Source organism: Bos javanicus, chromosome 11, assembly GCF_032452875.1.
Source record: "Bos javanicus breed banteng chromosome 11, ARS-OSU_banteng_1.0, whole genome shotgun sequence".
NCBI lineage: Eukaryota > Metazoa > Chordata > Mammalia > Artiodactyla > Bovidae > Bos > Bos javanicus.
This window is the reverse complement of record NC_083878.1, coordinates 11,897,155-11,915,787: the sequence shown is the minus strand read 5'-3', so window position 1 is coordinate 11,915,787 and position 18,633 is coordinate 11,897,155. Positions and strand designations below refer to the sequence as shown.

The 18,633-nt window shown below is 37.5% G+C and overlaps 1 protein-coding gene across 4 annotated transcripts in view; it reads right to left on the bottom strand.

The window, feature by feature from the left end:
• EXOC6B (exocyst complex component 6B) overlaps positions 1–18,633 on the bottom strand; it is a 765,919-nt gene that overhangs the window by 629,697 nt on the left and 117,589 nt on the right. For all 4 annotated transcript variants that reach the window (XR_009739314.1, XM_061431936.1, XM_061431937.1 and 1 more), the window contains exon 6: positions 12,065–12,269. Coding sequence is in view for 3 of the 4 variants with exons in the window: in XM_061431936.1 (XP_061287920.1) it covers positions 12,065–12,269 (205 nt within the window). In the remaining variant the exon portion in view is untranslated. The remainder of the gene's footprint in view (positions 1–12,064; positions 12,270–18,633) is intronic.

Below are 18,633 nucleotides of genomic sequence, written 5' to 3'. Positions count from 1 at the left end.
CTTAGCATAATGTCTTCAAGGTTCATCCATGTTGTAGCATGTGTCAAAATTTCCCTTTTTAAGGTGAAATAATATTCCACCCGTTTTTTGCTTTTCTATCCATCTGTCAATGGAATGGACAGTTGGGTTGTTTCTACCTCTTGGCTACTATGGTTTAGTTTTAAGCATTATCTATTGACTTTCCACCAAGGAAGAAGGGGGTTTAGGTCTCTTTCACGTTCTTAACACACCAGTACCACATATCTGGGCAGTGTCCATTCACCTATCCCTCTACAACAGAGATAAATCAATGGATTAATTAGATATGTTAACTTTTAGCATTTGCATTTAATTATTATAACTGTATGAATGCAATTCACAGCCATGTAAGATACTGCCTATAATCTCTAAAGACACCTACAACTTTCACTTCGTCCTCTGGTTTCTGAAATTTTACAATATGCCTTGATGTAAGTCTACTTTCATCCTTTTTGTTGGATACTTGGTGGGTCCTTTAATCTGCTTGTTTGTGTCTTATTAATAGAATTTGGGGAAATTTCCTGCATTATTTCTATGATGAATTCCTTCCCTTCTTTTTTGCTTCCTTTTTCTAAAATATCTAGTATTCAAATGCTATTTTAGATCTCCTGGACTGACTCCCTAATATTCTTTTACCTCTTCTCTCTAAAAGACTTTTTCAACTTTATTTTCCAAACCCTCCTTTAAATGTTTTCAGCTGCCATATTTTTAATTTTTAAACATTCTTCTTGTTCTCTGCTCTTCTTTTATGTAGCATTCTGATCTTGCTTCTACCATGTAATTTACTTTCTCTTATCTTTCTAATGCTACTAATGATAGTTTGTTTCATTTTGCCTTTTAGGTTTTCCTCTTCTTGCATAGTCTCTTTCTTCTTCATGCTGCTTCTTTGTACACATTTGTTCTGACTCTATTTTCATGTTAGAATCTTTTTTCAAGTATCTGGTGATCCTTAGCCATCTGCTCAAATTTTAATTTGGGAAACTAAAAAGCTAACTACAATTTCTCTGGCTGTACATTAGTCTAATCAACTGTGACCTTCAAAGTGATCTGACTTGCCCTTTTTATTGGTGACTACCCAGTGGACATATCTTTAGGACACTTCTCTTGGGCTAATTATATTATTCAGAGTATTCAGATTATCTTCCAGTCTCACACCTGAAGGGTGTAAGTCTGGTTCTGGAAACTAAATCAGAAAAGAGGGCTGTGAGATTTAGGATAAATCTCAATATTTAGGATATAAACTCACTGTTTTCAGTTTGTGTCTATTGTTCTCTGGTCTTCTGCTAGAATTGGGATCAGGTAGTTAACTGGCAAGAAAACCTGAGGAAGGAATCCTAATTGATTCTGAAACAGACACTCAACCAATGGTTCTGTCTAACTGGTTCTTAAATAGACATTCAACCAATCTTTCTTTTTGGGCATCAATTTTACCCCACTTTCCTTGAGGCCAGCAATTTCTTAAACATAGAGGTTCTGCAAAACCCTAAAACTAGATCGTTCTCACTTTCTTCTACTACCAATTCAGGACTGAGTTTTCTTGGATATGCTAGGACACTTTTCACACATCTTTTACTTTCCAATTTCCAAAAAATGTGCTGTCACCTTCTCTTCTACATTCTTTGTTTGACAGCTTGTGCTTTTTTTAAAAAAATTTCCTTAGCTGTTGTTTTTATGAGAGGCAGAAGACAGAAATGTATGTGTTCAACACACCATCTTTATTAAGAAGTTAATTTGATCACTTTATAGCACCTCCAGAGAACTTTCAGATAGTTTCAAAATCCATTCAAAGAGCAACTTTAGGTATTTTCATATAGTTCAGAATATAATTGAAATAAGAGAATATACCTTAGACTATCAAAAAGGGTAGTGTTCCTGAAAAATGTTAAGGTGTAGGTACATTAAATTTAATTAAATACATAATTAAGAGTAATTAATTGATTTATTAACTATCTACTATGACCAAGCACTATGCTATAAAGGTGCTGAAGATACAAAGCTAAAAAACCTACCCCTATCCTTAGAGAGACCATAAGCTGTCTGGGAAGACAGATAAGTAAAGCAGCAATTACACTGATGGCATTCCTTCCTGCTATGAGATGCTACCTTGGAGGCCCGAGTAACTCTCTACCTTTCCCATTCTCAAAGCTTAGCAATGAACTAGTTCAGTAGACTGAGTAAGTTCATCTGAAGACGAGGTCTCTTTAGCCAATATAAGTGGCATTGATAAGAGAATTCCCCTAACCAAATCATTTCTCTGACCAACAAGGATCCAACATATTGACTAGACGTTCCTCCCCCTCTCTCAGCTTCCCTATCAATAATACAAGAGCGGAGTCCTTCTCCTGAGGCGTATGCTGTTGCTTGCAGTGCAAAGTAGAACCCATCAGATTCCTTCATAAAATGACAGGAAGACGGTATTTTTGTGCACTGTGCTGACCTTTCTGCCTATAAGGCTTACTGAGGAAATTTACTTTACAACTTAATGGCATAACGCTAATTTGTTTGTGTCTATGCCTCTAACACTACCTTTATCACTTATTAAATTCATATACTATATATTTGGGTCAATTTTTGTATTTCTATTCTACTCAGCAGTTTATTCTTATGATACCATACAGTTTTAAATTAAGTATTACTGCTCTACAGTATAAGCCAAGACTCAGTAAAAGGAATATTTTCAAAAGAATTCAATCTTAAAATAACTGAAACATATATATGTGTGTATATAAATATGTATATATGTAGCATATTTGTGAGAGATGGTGTAAATATTGCAATAGCTGCTGTTTCTCTAAAGTAATGGTCTATTTAGTATAAGCACAGTATGAGGCCATGTTTACAAATTATATTGAGAACCCATATGACAATTTGCCTTTGATAACAGAAAAATTTCTAATAAGCTAGCATGCTTTGCTTAGTCAAGGCAAATAAATAATACATTTATTATATTTACACATACACACACCATAGTTTCCTTTTTATCCTGAAGAAAACTCAAAACCAAGCCTCAATATTGTCCTCAGATTTAAGAAATAAATTCTGTATGTTCTTTCATGCAACATGAATCGAGTCACTGCCCTTTTAAATTTAACGTTCATCTTTTTAACTGAAATCAGGTGCAAAATATCTTAAAGTATACATAATAGAAATAATTTTTATGGGAAGGAGGAAAATGTTTAAAACTGATATCTAATTCAAGGCTGACAATTGTGACAGAAAACTGAATTTTAGGAATAAAATTAAAAGAATTTCAATCATCAAGTTTATCTTCTTCTTCTCCATACTCTTAGAATCTATTTATATTCACCATTCATCTAGGATGGTTCTTTCTTTTTAATTTAACATATATTATAAGCGTAGGACTAATCTAAGTCCTTGATTTCCCTAAACGTTTCCACATCTTTGAAGAGAAGATTAAAAATTCTAACTATAGAGCTGTGAAGACTGAATGTTTTGTTTAGTAAATTGCAGGTTGTCATCCAGCTAGCAAATGGAAAATCTAGGAGTCTAACCCAAACTGCAAAGTCTATTCTGTTAATTATCATTACTGAACAGTAAACTTAACTGCCTACTATCCTCTTCAGATTCTAACACTGTACAATCTAGCATAAGCTACTCCGATTGGTTCCGACTTCAAGAATCCCTGTTTTACAGATCCATATTCCCCTGCCCTACCCTAAGGCCATCTGTATTATCAAAGAGTAAGGAGCAAGAAATTGCACAAATACATAAATATCAAAATCAAGAAGAAAAGAGAATAAACATAAATCCAGGAACACCAAACCAAGTGAGCATCAACTTCTTTGACTCCAAAGGCCATATTCTGTGGAAGTTTTGCAGAGCACCCAGCACAAAAGAGGTTTCAATGGCAATACTGCTTTTACTCGGCAGGCATTACGTGGCCTACATGAACTCAGCTGGTAGTACCATGCCTGATCTAAATCAAAAGATGTTCTACACAATAAACAAAAGAGCTCATTTTGCTATAGCCAAGATTTAACCAAAGAAAGTCAAAGGCTGAAAGAATTGTGTGAATGAGTGTGCTCAGTCGCGTAGTCATGTCCAATTATTTGAGACCCCATGGACTGCAGCCTGCTGGGCTCCTCTGTCCATGGGATTTCCCAGGCAAGAATACTGGAGTGGGTTGCCATTTCCTTCTCCAGGGGATCTTTCCTACCCAGGGATTGAACTCAAGTCTCCTGCATTGCAGGCAGATTCTTTACCACTGGGCCACTTCAGAAGACCATGGAAAAAGCCATGGTGAAAACTAATCTTACCCAAGGATCAGTTTCTTTAAAACTAATTACTAAAGGAAGAATGCCTGGGAGCCTTCAATTTCTTTTATGAGCAACCAGTTCCTTTTCTAAGCATCAGTTATATAACCCATATAATTTGGCAAAGCCAAGTTAGAATTTTAAAAGTAAATAAATTCTTCCTTTTGTTAAAGGACTTCACATAGAAATCAACCTAGCCAAGAATGTTTATGTTACAAATGTTATTTAGTCCCACAAAGCCTAAGGCAAACTAATCAAAATAACAAATACAGAACTTCCCTCCTGCACAAATTCCATAACAAGTGAATTACAGAAATCAATTTCATAAAGAAAACTAAAAAACAGTATACAATTAACAAAGAAATACTTTAGACATTTTTTATAAACTCAGGTCAAGCTAAATTGATTATTCCAAAATAAGACATACACAGTATTCTGGAAGCACACTGTAAGAATATCAACACAGAAAATGGGACAGGACAAAAGGGAAGGTTTTTCTACTTGCTTTAAAGATGGCTCTACTTCTTGTGGCAGAACTCACAGGAGGGTCCATTAAATGCTTTCAAGCCAATTCATGTTAAGAGATATACAGGAAGATGAACGTGGGTTTTTTTGTTTTGCTTTTTTAATAAAACTACTTAACTAAAAATTCAAAATGGCAATAAACAGTAGAATGAACACTTTTAAAATTCCTCCTCAGATTCCAGTATATGATTGAACTTCCATTCTAGGTTTTGTTGCAGGAAGGGGAAACTCTTCCTGGGCCCAAGACTGGGCTCTTATCTAATACTCAGAAGTGAACTGTCCAAGGAGACACACGTGCTAACAAAGCAAGAGACTTTATTGGGAAGGGAAAACTGGGCAGAGAGAAGGAAGGTAAGGGAACCCAACAGAACTGCTCTGCCACACGGTTCGCAGCCTCAGGTTTTAAGGCGATCAGGTTAGTTTCCAGGTTGTCTCTGGCTAGTCACTCTGACTCAGGGTCCTTCCTGGTGGTGCACACCTTGTGCCAAGATGGATGTCACTGAGAAGGATTTCTGGAAGGTGGTAGGACACGTTAACATTTCCTTTTGACCTTTCCCAAACTCTTCCAGTTGGTGGTGGCTTATTAAGTCCGTGTTCCTTACCAGGACTTCCTACTGTAAAATAACTCATGCCAATGGTTACTATAGAGCCTGGCCAGGGTGGGCAGTTTAGTCAGTGTGCTTCCCCTAACAGTTTCATACTTATCAGTTCAGTTCAGTCGCTCAGTCGTGTCCGACACTTTGCGACCCCATGAATCGCAGCACGCCAGGCCTCCCTGTCCATCACCAACTCCCGGAATTCACTCAGACTCACATCCATCGAGTTGGTGATGCCATCCAGCCATCTCATCCTCTGTAGTCCCCTTCTCCTCCTTCCTCCAATCCCTCCAAGCATCAGAGTCTTTTCCAATGAGTCAACTCTTCACATGAGGTGGCCAAAGTACTGGAGTTTCAGCTTTAGCATCAGTCCTTCCAAAGAACACCCAGGACTGATCTCCTTTAGGATGGACTGGTTGGATCTCCTTGCGGTCCAAGGGACTCTCAAGAGTCTTCTCCAACACCACAGTTCAAAAGCATCAATTCTTCGGCACTTAGCTTTCTTCACAGTCCAATTCTCACATCCATACTTATACATTCTCTTGATTTTCTACAGCTTCCCAGGTATATTGGAAGACAACTGAAAGACTCAGAGATTTCTGCTGCTGCTGCTAAGTCACTTCAGTCGTGTCTGACTCTGTGCGACCCCACAGATGGCAGCCCATCAGGCTCCCCCATCCCTTGGATTCTCTAGGCAAGAACACTGGAGTGGGTTGCCATTTCCTTCTCCAATGCATGAAAGTGAAAAGTGAAAGTGAAGTCAGTCAGTCGTGTCCAACTCTTAGCCACCCCATGGACTGTAGCCCATCAGGCTCCTCCTTCCATGGGAATTTCCAGGCAAGACTACTGGAGTGGGGTGCCATTGCCTTCTCTGCAGAGACTTCTAGCTTAACACATTTTAAACCAGACTGACTATACCATTGTTTCCTAGATCCAGAGGCAAAATTAAAATGTACAGTTCAGTAAAAAGTAAATCTATTCAAGACCAAAATAAGAGTGTATTAACTTTCTATTGCTGTATAATATACTACCATAAAGTTAGTGACTTAAAAGTACACAAAAATATTATCCGAGTTTCCATAGATCAGAAGTTAAGCATGTTTGTGCTGAGTCTTCTGTTCAAGATCTCACCACACTGAAATCATGATGTCAATCAGGTCTGTGGTTTCATTTGGAGCTCAGGGTCTTCTAAGTTTACTGATACTGTTGCCAGAATTCAGTTCCTTGTGGTCGTAGAACTCAGGTCCCCATTTTCTTGCTAGCCGGTGGCTGGGGATAGCTCTCAGCAACTCATGGCGGCCTACAATTTCCTGCCACATGGCCCTCTCCAAAACATGGCAATCTGTTTCTTCAAGATCAACAGTTAAGCATCAGATGCAGTTTTTAATCTAATTTCTGTATCTAACCTGTCAGTTCAGTTCAGCTGCTCAGTTGTGTCCAACTCTTTGTGACCCCATGGACTGCAGTACACCAGGCTTCCCTGTCCATCACTAACTCCCAGAACTTGCTCAAACTCATGTCCATCACGTCGATGATGCCATCCAACCATCTCATCCTCTGTCATCCCCTTCTCCTCCTGCCTTCAATCTTTCCCAGCATCAGGGCCTTTTCCAGTGAGTCAGTTCTTTGCATCAGGTAGCCAAAGTACTGGAGCTTCAGAATCAGCATCAGTCCTTCTGATATACAGGACTGATTTCCTTTAGGATTGACTGGTTTGATCTCCTTACAGTTTAAGGGACGCTCAAGAGTCTTGTCCAACACTACAGTTCAAAAGCATGAATTCTTCGGTGCTCAGCTTTCTTTATGGTCCAAATCTCACATCCACACATGACTACTGGAAAAACCACAGCTTTGACTATATGGACATTTGACTGTACTTCTAGACCTTCTTTTAAAGGTGCTCACCTTATACACTAGGCTCACACACTCAAGGGAGAATATTTTACAGGGTGTACAGACCAGGGGGTAGGAATCCTGCGGACTATCTCAGAATTTTGCCTACCACTTGAAACCAAAGCAAAGATCTTCCTACAGATAAAGCTTTATCCAGAAACAATATAATAGTTGGAATACAGAAAAATGAATAAAACTACATATCCCTCAAATGGCATTTTTTCATCAGCCTCAAATAGTAATTTTTGCATCATATATCTTGACAAAATTGAACAAACACTTTGAGATTATAATCTCAGATAAAAGTCTGGAGCCTACTTTGCTCATTAAACCCCAATTTGGTGGAGTCCTTCTGGTGGCTTAAATGGTATATCCCAAAGAGAAGCCAGTCTACCAACTGCCTCCAACATTTCATTTTACAAAGGACAAAGTTCAACCATGGATCAATGCAGCAACTCAGGATAGGGTAAGTAGAATAAGAAAAAGGGAGATGTCCACCAAGAAAAAGCATAATGTACTACATAATTGCTAGAAGCACCTAGACCAACTATCAAAATTGATACTTTCAAATCTGTTTTCTTGTATAATTCTGAAGAAGGCCACTTAAATTTTTCTTTAAAGGACAAGAACATATTTTTAAGGCCAAAACTGCAGTTGTTGAACTAAAAACGATGATTAGTGGCACAGACAATGCTAAAAACTGGGTCAGTAAATTATAAGGCAAACATACAGGGGAGAAATGTTAAAGAGATGAAACTGTGAAGAAAAAAGGAAAAAAACATGGAGATATGTATTTTTCTAGGCTATGTAATAGTAGGTTGTAGCAGAGTAGCTAGCTATTCACCGAAACTATTTCTTCTTTCTCCCAGTCATACAGATAAACTGTATTTCCAATCCTCACTTGCAGTGTGTGAGCTTCAGCCAATGTAATGTTGGCAGCAGTCATATGTATCACTCACAAGTTGGTCAATGAAAAAAAAAAAAAAAAAAGTCCCTAATGCTGTTATTCCTTTCCCTACTGCTATAACACTGAAAGTCACATGGTGAAGTGACAGAGCCACAAGTCCTAGATCCCTTCATAGTCACTTGAAGAAGAGCCACCCCACCAGGAGTATCCATTGAAGACTTCACCTAAGCAAAAAAATAGAATTTCTAGGGTGAGATTTTAGAGCTTAACTATTATAAGAGGTAGCATTATTTAAAGAAACAATCACTAGAGTTGGAAGAATGGTGTTGATAACAAAAAATAACAAAAAAGCCTAAAATAAATGGCATCAGTTTAGAGGTCAGGCAGTAGGCTTTAAGAATATATACATTTAGCAAGCAAGTCAAAAGCCTGAAGAGCCCTATGATATTGTGGGGGAAAAAAAACTGGTAAAACGGGATCCAGTAATAAATGAAAAGGCATAACACGTGGCTACTGGGCCTGTAGCTCTATAAGTGAATGTAGAGAGTTATAGTGTATCTTGGCATTTACTTTCTGCTTTTAGCAAAGTTTTACACAAAAGAGATGAGCACAGAATTTCCTAATTTGCAAACTAATATTTGGGCCATATTTCTGAGCCCAGAAACTTGGGCCTCAGAGGGTCAGAAAGCTGATCACATACAGATTCCAAACAGTAAAAGAAAAAGAAGGTAAAAGTTTGAGCAATTAAGTCTAAAGAAAAACTTGTTGAACTTAATTCTGAGGCAAAAATTAGATTCAGGTATGGTTTTCTTACTCATTATTTCCAATGGCCTCCAAGTAGGGCCATTAAAATAAGAAAAAAGACATGAGGCAAGAGTTATTCTCTCCCAATTCCACTACCTCTCCAAACAGGGAAGAAGGAAAAAATCATTCCTGAAAATTATATTTAGAAAAGAACACTGGGTACACTTTCTAAACAGAACCTACTGGAAACAAACAGATCAGAGGTCTACTAAGTTGTGAGGTAACTATAATGCCAAAAACCCACAAATCTGGACTAAATAAATCTTTGTTCAGAACATTAAAGAAGAGAAGTGAAAAGCGAAGGGAGAAAAGGAAAGATATAAGCATCTGAATGCAGAGTTCCAAAGAATAGTAAGGAGAGATAAGAAAGCCTTCCTCAGCGATCAATGCAAAGAAATAGAGGAAAACAACAGAATGGGAAAGACTAGAGATCTCTTCAAGGAGAAGGCAATGGCACCCCACTCCAGTACTCTTGCCTGGAAAATCCCATGGACGGAGGAGCCTGGTGGGCTGCAATCCATGGGGTCACGAAGAGTCAGACACGACTGAGTGACTTGACTTTCACTTTTCACTTTCATGCATTGGAGAAGGAAATGGCAACCCACTCCAGTGTTCTTGCCTGGAGAATCCCAGGGACAGGGGAGCCTGGTGGGCTGCCATCTATGGGGTCGCACAGAGTCGGACACAACTGAAGCGACTTAGCAGAAGCAGGGTTTTGTTTTGTTTTTTTTAAGAAGCTTGTTTATTTTGTTCTTAGCACACATTTTATTACTTATTTATCTTTTTGTCTGTTTCTTTGGCTGTTCCCTGTGGCATATGGGATCTTAGTTCCTTGACCAGGGATCAAACCCTCATCCGTTGCACTGGAAGTACAAAATGTTAACCACTAGACCACCAGGGAAGACCCTGTGGTCGGGTTTTTGGGCTAGGCATGGAGGTGACACATCATCACTACGACACTGATTTCATTGGCCAGAACTTAAAAACATGGGTTTGATCCCTGGTCAGGGAACTAAGATCCCATATGCCACAGGGAACAGCCAAAGAAACAGACAAAAAGATAAATAAATAATAAAATGTGTGCTAAGAACAAAATAAATAAGCTTCTTAAAAAAAAAAAAAAAAACCCTACCACATCCAGTACTCTTTGGTCTTTCCCCTTCTGCAGCAAGCTTCAAAACCATATTAAATATGACAGAGCCATATAATGGAGACATTTCTTAAATCTCCATTGCAAAGAAAACCATCACAAATCAGAAACATCATTTTGGACTTGACATAAGAGAGAAATTAACCATAACCTCTCCCTTTTAATCCAACATCCATGAATTCAAACAAATATTTATTGAACACCTATACGTACAAAGTATGCGGGTATGTGGTAGTTTCTCTCCCTCCCACTTTCCTTACTTTTTAGGGACTACAGAAGATTTTAAAATGTGTAAGATATCCTTACTCAAGGATCTTATAGCATAAGATAGTAATAGATGCAATAAGAGCTATACTTGAGATGAAAAATATTATAGGAGGAATAAAGGGTTATCAATTAATTAAAAAGTCCTGAATTCACAAAAGATTTCATCACCATTTCTTTAAATGACAAAAATACAGCCAACAGCTAACAGTTTACACAGACTGAATGACACAGCAGATAAATTCATCTCAATCTAATTTGAATTCTATACTACAGGATCTGACCTTTATAAACTGAACTTGAGCAAATCACTTCCCTGCCCTAGGCCATAATTTCTTCAAATAACTAGGGAGAGAGCCAGAAAATCTCATTAAATGAAATAATAATACTTTTCATGGAATCTTGTCTTTTACTTCAAAACCGAAGTAATTTCTCAAGCAAAGGCCGAGAAAAAGCAACTCTACTTTTTAATATTTTGAAAGGTTAGTAAAAAATTTTCAACCACAATAAAGACTTGCCTTACAAGATACTTTCATTCCTGTACTCAAAATATACACAGCAAAGCAAAAGTATATTTCCAATGATTAATTTTTTATACATCACTAAAAAAAAAAAAAAGACATGATATGATTATTTCCATCAAAGTTTATCAACTAGTTTTAAACTTTGCACTTTGCAAAGTATAATAATAAAAATATTTTAAAGGAGAAAGGAGAAAAGAATATCTGTATTCTCTTAGGAAAGGGATTTCCAACAGGCAGATCTCTTTTACAGAATCAAATACCTAAAAGAATAGCTGAGACCCAAAATATGACCTACTCCCTTCTTCCTCACAGAATGATGCAAACTACAAATGACTTATTCAAGAACATAGTTGTTTATAGAACCAAAAAAGACTTTCCATAATAAAATGAATCTACTACCTATCATTGTAGGTTACATCAAGGTATCCTGAGAAATTTTAATAAAATCAGCATGACTTAAGTTTCAAAGAGCAAATAATACTGCAAATTACTACTGTTCTTTATTCATAACAACAAAGTACTTCTGGATGTTCTGTGTGACTTTCATAAATTAGAGATGAAGATACTGAAAGAAAAAATCTAAATACTTTGTTACTTTTTAATGAGTTATAAGCGAATTCCTTTCTATGATCATAAATCACACCATTTCCAACAGGCCTTTTTTCATCGATATCCCTGATACATGAAATAACAATTACAGAAATACTCATATATAACATTTTGCTTGCACAGTAAATAATCAATCAGAAGTATATGCAGCACAATTTAGCTCATTAACTATAAGTAGTACTTTTTGAAACCCTGGGCTATGAATCATACCCAAAGTCTAGAAAAGTATTCAAAAAATAGAAAAACCTCTTCAAAACAACAGTATAAACCATAACAGCCAATTAATATTTACTGAGCATTTACAGAGCAAAACAATATACTAGTAAATGATTCACTGCTCTGTTAAGAAAATAAAAAATATTTTAAAACCACGTGTTCCCATAAAGATGAAGGACTTCCCTAAAATGACAAGAAACAATTAAGACACTTAGCAAAAAGAAATCTATGTAATAGAATACTTGCAAAGTCACTGGCCAACCTATCATAAACCCCAGACCTACTTGCTTCATGGCAGTCTCTCCAATTTTGTCTGAATGTTTGCGGATACTCTCCAGAAAGTCTTTCAGATCGGACATAGACACATCCTTAATTTCTTCTCGAAGCTTGGGGATATTGTCCACCATCACCTTGCAGAATCGATAATGGCTTACTTGAGGAAGATAGGTATGCTCTAGATGTTCCAGAGTTTTCAGTGCAGGATAATGCCTATAAAAGGAATTGCATCACCTTTAGGTCAATTTAGTCTTCTTTAGGGCCACAGATATATTCTTCAGGGAAAATTTCTAGCCTGAATTAGTTTTCACTTACATTAAGACAAATGCAGGACTGTTTCAATAAAAACATCAATGGAAAAATAAATATCAAATTATTAAAAACTAATATATGTACTATAGGATTTAATAAATTATAATCAAAAAATATTTTATCCCAAGAATAGAGAAAACATAGAAAATCCACCAGTGAAATTCATTACATAAAGAATAAAGCCCACAGCTAGGAGATTAAAAAAAGAGAGCGAAAATAAAGAGAAATACAAAATGATCCTATCAGTGCCATAAAAATCATCCCAAGGACAGACTTTCAACTGTGGCACACAGAAGAACTTAGCAAATCTTTTACTCAAAAAGCAAATAAAAACTGGATAAAACTTTGCAAACAGCCATTTCAGGACTGGAAATTAGAAAGGACTCTGGGAAGTAGAACAATAGCTTGAGAAGGGTTTATTCATGAAAACTGATAAACAAAGAGGGACTTAATGGTGTTCTTGCCTGGAGCTACCTCCATCATCCTCTTCACCTTCCCTCATCATATCCCTGGTTACAACTTGTCAGGAAAATTAGCAACTTCTCTGCCATTAGGGGTTGACATGATTTGGAGCAGAGGATGAAAATCCTATACTGACTAGTGCTGTTAGGAAAAGTAGCAAACTCAGTTACAAAAAGGAGGTGGGAGCTTCCAAATCTACTGGCCTGATGTTCATCTTGGTTGGGACAAAGTGCTGACTAGAGGACTAATCAAAAACTTAACAAGGAAGTAAGAAATAAGAGACCCACAGAATAACCTAATCAGTTCAGTTCAGTCGCTCAGTCGTGTCCGACTTTTGCGACCCCATGAACCACAGCACGCCAGGCCTCCCTGTCCATCACCAACTCCCAGAGTTTACCCAAATTCATGTCCATTGCAGAGAAGGCAATGGCACACCACTTCAGTACTATTGCCTGGAAAATCCCATGGATGGAGGAGTCTGGTAGGCTACAGTCCATGGGGTCGCTAAGAGTTGGACACGACGGAGCAGCTTCACTTTGACTTTTCACTTTCATGCATTGGAGAAAGAAATGGCAACCCACTCCAGTGTTCTTGCCTAGAGAACCCCAGGGACGGGGGAGCCTGATGGGCTGCCATCTATGGGGTCGCACAGAGGTGGACACAACTGAAGCAACTTAGCAGAAGCAGCATGTCCATTGAGTTGGTGATGCATTCCAACCATCTCATCCTCTGTTGTCCCCTTCTCCTCCTGCCCTCAGTCTTTCCCAGCATCAGGGTCTTTTTAAATGAGTCAGCTCTTCACATCAGGTAGCCAAAGTATTGGAGTTTCAGCTTCAACATCAGTCCTTCCAAAGAAAACCCAGGACTGATCTCCTTTAGGATGGACTGGGTGGATCTCCTTGCAGTCCAAGGGACTCGCAAGAGTCTTCTCCAACACCACAGTTCAAAAGCATCAATTCTTTGGTGCTCAGCTTTCTTTATAATCCAACTCTCACATCCATACATGACCACAGGAAAAACCATAGCCTTGACTAGACGGACCTTTGTTGATGAAGTAATGTCTCTGCTTTTGAATATGCTATCTAGGTTGGTCATAACTTTCCTTCCAAGGAGTAAGCATCTTTTAATTTCATGGCTGCAGTCACCATCTGCAGTGATTTGGGAGCCCAGAAAAATAAAGTCAGCCACTGTTTCCACTGTTTCTCCATCTATTTCCCATGAAGTGATGGGACTGGATGCCATGGTCTTAGTTTTCTGAATGTTGAGCTGTAAGCCAACGTTTTCACTCATCTCTTTCACTTTCATCAAGAGGTTCTTTAGTTCTTCTTCACTTTCTGCCATAAGGGTGGTGTCATCTGCGTATCTGAGGTTATTGATATTTCCCCCAGCAATCTTGATTCCAGCTTGTGCTTCTTCCAGTCCAGCGTTTCTCATGATGTACTCTGCATATAAGTTAAATAAGCAGGGTGACAATATACAGCCTTGACATACTCCTTTTCCTATTTGGAACTGGTCTGTTGTTCCATATCCAGTTCTAACTGTTGCTTCCTGACCTGTATACAGGTTTCTCAAGAGGCAGGTCAGGTGGTCTGATATGCCCATCTCTTGAAGAATTTTCCACAGTTTATTGTGATCCACACAGTCAAAGGCTTTGGCATAGTCAATAAAGCAGAAATAGATGTTTTTCTGGAACTCTATTGCTTTTTCAATGATCCAGCAGATGTTGGCAATTTGATCTCTGGTTCGTCTGCCTTTTCGAAGACCAGCTTGAATATCTGGAAGTTCACAGTTCACATATTGCTGAAGCCTGGCTTGGAGAATTTTGACCCTGATAATCACGATGGTGTGATCACTCATCTAGAGCCAGACATCCTGGAATGTCAAGTCAAGTGGGCCTTAGAAAGCATCACTATGAACAAAGCTAGTGGAGGTGATGGAATTCCAGTGGAGCTATTTCAAATCCTAAAAGATGATGCTATGAAAGTGCTGCACTCAATATGTCAGCAAATTTGGAAAACTCAGCAGTGGCCACGGGACTGGAAAAGGTCAGTTTTCATTCCAATCCCAAAGAAAGGCAATGCCAAAGAATGCTCAAACTACTGCACAATTGCACTCATCTCACACGCTAGTAAAGTAATGCTCAAAATTCTCCAAGCCAGGCTTCAGCAATACGAATAACTTGACAGCTCTCTGCATATCACTGGCTGACCCAGAGGCTGTGCACAAACACAGGTAACACCTAAAAGGGCCTAAGCACCACACACAGCACTGGACTTGCACCCAGGAGAAGGAAATAAAAGCTCAGCAAAGTTGAAAACTGCCTGAATTTTTACTGAAGTCCCTAATCCACAAACAAATCCACTGACAAAGGGTAGATACTTTTATTGGCTCAAGTTTCTTAGAGCACCCAGGACCAATCATTAGCTAATGACTAAACTTTAAAAATGAAAATGAAATATATTCCCGGAAAAACAAAGACTGAGATAATTCCTTGTTAATAGATCTTCCTTACAAGAAATACTAACAAAAGTCAGAAAGGAAATGATAGCAAGTAGTAAACTGAATTCTCAGTAAAAAAGAAAGAAGAAGAACACAGGAAACAATAAATATCTGCTGAATATAAAAAACTGAACATAGTTTTTTCTCTTTTCTTCTTTTAATACAATAAAAGACATTTATAAAACAATGATTATAATATTGCATTGTTGGCTTTATAAAATATATAGATGAAATATAAATAACAATAATACATCAGTGTCTCTTTTGCTGTCTCGTACACTGGGTTATTGTTACCATCTTTCTAAATTCCATATATATGCGTTAGTATACTGTATTGGTGTTTTTCCTTCTGGCTTACTTCACTCTGTATAATAGGCTCCAGTTTCATCCACCTCATTAGAACTGATTCAAATGTATTCTTTTTAATGGCTGAGTAATGGGGAGGGAGGAGGGAGGAGGGTTCAGGATGGGGAACACATGTATACCTGTGGCGGATTCATTTTGATATTTGGCAAAAATAATACAATTATGTAAAGTTTTAAAATAAAATAAAATTTTTTTAAAAAGTTTTAAAAAAAAGGTTTTCTTTAAACCTCAAGTAATAAAGGTGATTAGAGAATAAAAAAAAATTAAATAAATAAATAACAATAATAGCACTAAAGAAGAGGGAAGAAATGGAGCTAAGTTGAAGCAAAACTACTTCTATATACTACATCAAAACTATATCAGCAATGACCTAAAATAGACTATGACACATAGTCTATGACAAATGAAGAAGCAGATTATAATCCATAGAGTAACCTCTAAAAAAACAAGCAACTCAAAAAATACACTGTTAAAAAATTTACGGTACTTCCCTGGCGGTCCAGTGGTTAAGACTCTGCCTCCAAGTGCAGGGGACACAGGTTCTATCCCTGGTCCGGGAAGATTCCACATGCACTGGAGCAACTAAGCTCATGTGCCACAACTCCGAAGCCTGTACCCCATACGAGAGGCTACCGCAGCGAGAAGCCCATGCACCACAATGAAGAGTGGTCCCCACTCGCCGCAGCCGTGCTCAGCACAGGCTGTGCACAGCAACGAAGACCCACCACAGTCTAAGTACAGAAACAATAAATAAATTTTTCACAAAAATTTATGGAAGAATTAAAACAGTATACTAAAAAATATTTAATACAACAAAGGAGTAAAAGATAAATAAGAACAAAAAAGACATGAAAAATAGAGAGTAAAACCCAACCATATTAATAATTATATTAAATGCAAATGGACTAATAAGCTTGCTAATCAAAAGACAGATTTAAAAAGCATGATCCAACTACATGTTACCCACAAGAAACCCACGTTAGAGTCACAGATACAAACAGGTTAAAGTAAAAGCTACAATAATATACACCCAAAATGTAACCATACAAGTGTTTGAATGGCTATATTAATATACAACAAATACTGTATTGGTGTTTTTCTTTCTGGCTTACTTCACTCTGTATAATAGGTTCCAGTTTCATCCATCTCATTAGAACTGATTCAAATGTATTCTTTTTAATGGCTGAGTAATACTCCATTGTGTATATGTACCACAGCTTGCTTATCCATTCATCTGCTGATGGGCATCTAGGTTGCTTCCATGTCCTGGCTATTATAAACAGTGCTGCAATGAACATTGGGGTATACATGTCTCTTTCCCTTCTGGTTTCCTCAGTGTGTATGCCCAGCAGTGGGATTGCTGGATCATAAGGCAGTTCTATTTCCAGTTTTTTAAGGTATCTCCATACTGTTCTCCATAGTGGCTGTACTAGTTTGCATTTCCACCAACAGTGTAAGAGAGTTCCCTTTTCTCCACACCCTCTCCAGCATTTATTATTTGTAGACTTTTGGATTGCAGCCATTCTGACTGGCGTGAAATGGTACCTCATAGTGGTTTTGATTTGCATTTCTCTGATACTGAGTGATGTTGAGCATCTTTTCATGTGTTTGTTAGCCATCTGTATGTCTTCTTTGGAGAAATGTCTATTTAGTTCTTTGGCCCATTTTTTGATTGGGTCATTTATTTTTCTGGAGTTGAGCTGTAGGAGTTGCTTGTATATTTTTGAGATTAGTTGTTTGTCCGTTGCTTCATTTGCTATTATTTTCTCCCATTCTGAAGGCTGTCTTTTCACCTTGCTAATAGTTTCCTTTGTTGTGCAGAAGCTTTTAAGTTTAATTAGGTCCCATTTGTTTATTTTTGCTTTTATTTCCAATATTCTGGGAGGTGGGTCATAGAGGATCCTGCTGTGATGTATGTCGGAGAGTGTTTTGCCTATGTTCTCCTCTAGGAGTTTTATAGTTTCTGGTCTTACGTTTAGATCTTTAATCCATTTTGAATTTAGAAAGATGGTAACAATAACCCTGTGTATGAGACTGCAAAAGAGACACCGATGTATAGATCAGTCTTATGGACTCTGTGGGAGAGGGAGAGGGTGGGGAGATTTGGGAGACTAGCATTGAAACATGTATAATATCATGTATGAAACGAGTCGCCAGTCCAGGTTCGATGCACGGTACTGGATGCTTGGGGCTGGTGCACTGGGACGACCCAGAGGGAGGGTAGGGGAGGGAGGAGGGAGGAGGGTTTAGGATGGGGAATGCGGGTATACCTGTGGCGGATTCATTTCGATATTTGGCAAAACTAATACAATATTGTAAAGTTTAAAAATAAAATAAAATTTAAAAAATATATATACAACAAATATTGTTGGAAACATAGAAGGACATTTTATAATAATTTTATAGGGACAAGATTTACCTCTTAGGTAGGAAAGCTTCTATTAGCATAAGAGAACAAACGAAACTAAGATTGATACAGTTGACTAACCAAAAACAAAATAAGTATATATAAAAAGAGTATAATAAGAATAAAGAAGAAACAGCAACCTAGTACAGATTATTTGCATATAAATTTGAGGGTTTTTTAAAAGCAATGAGCAAAAGAAAAGTCACAAGAGCACCCCAAAAGGCAAACATGAAAAAAGAAGTTGGACTGATATGAAGACATCAAAGTCAAAAATATGATTTTGTCATTCACACTACCAAAGATTTCTTAAAAGGCAATGGATATTATTATCAAAAGTTTCAATAAATGAGAATTCACATCCTGCTGGTAAACAAATTTATATTACTGATACAAGTTTTCAATGAAAAATATTATCAAACACATATTCTAAACAGTTGCATTTCTCTGCCCCCGCAAAAAAAAATTAGATGCACAAAAATATGTATAAGCCTCTTGAATTAGTTACTTATATTAGCAAATAAAATACTAAAG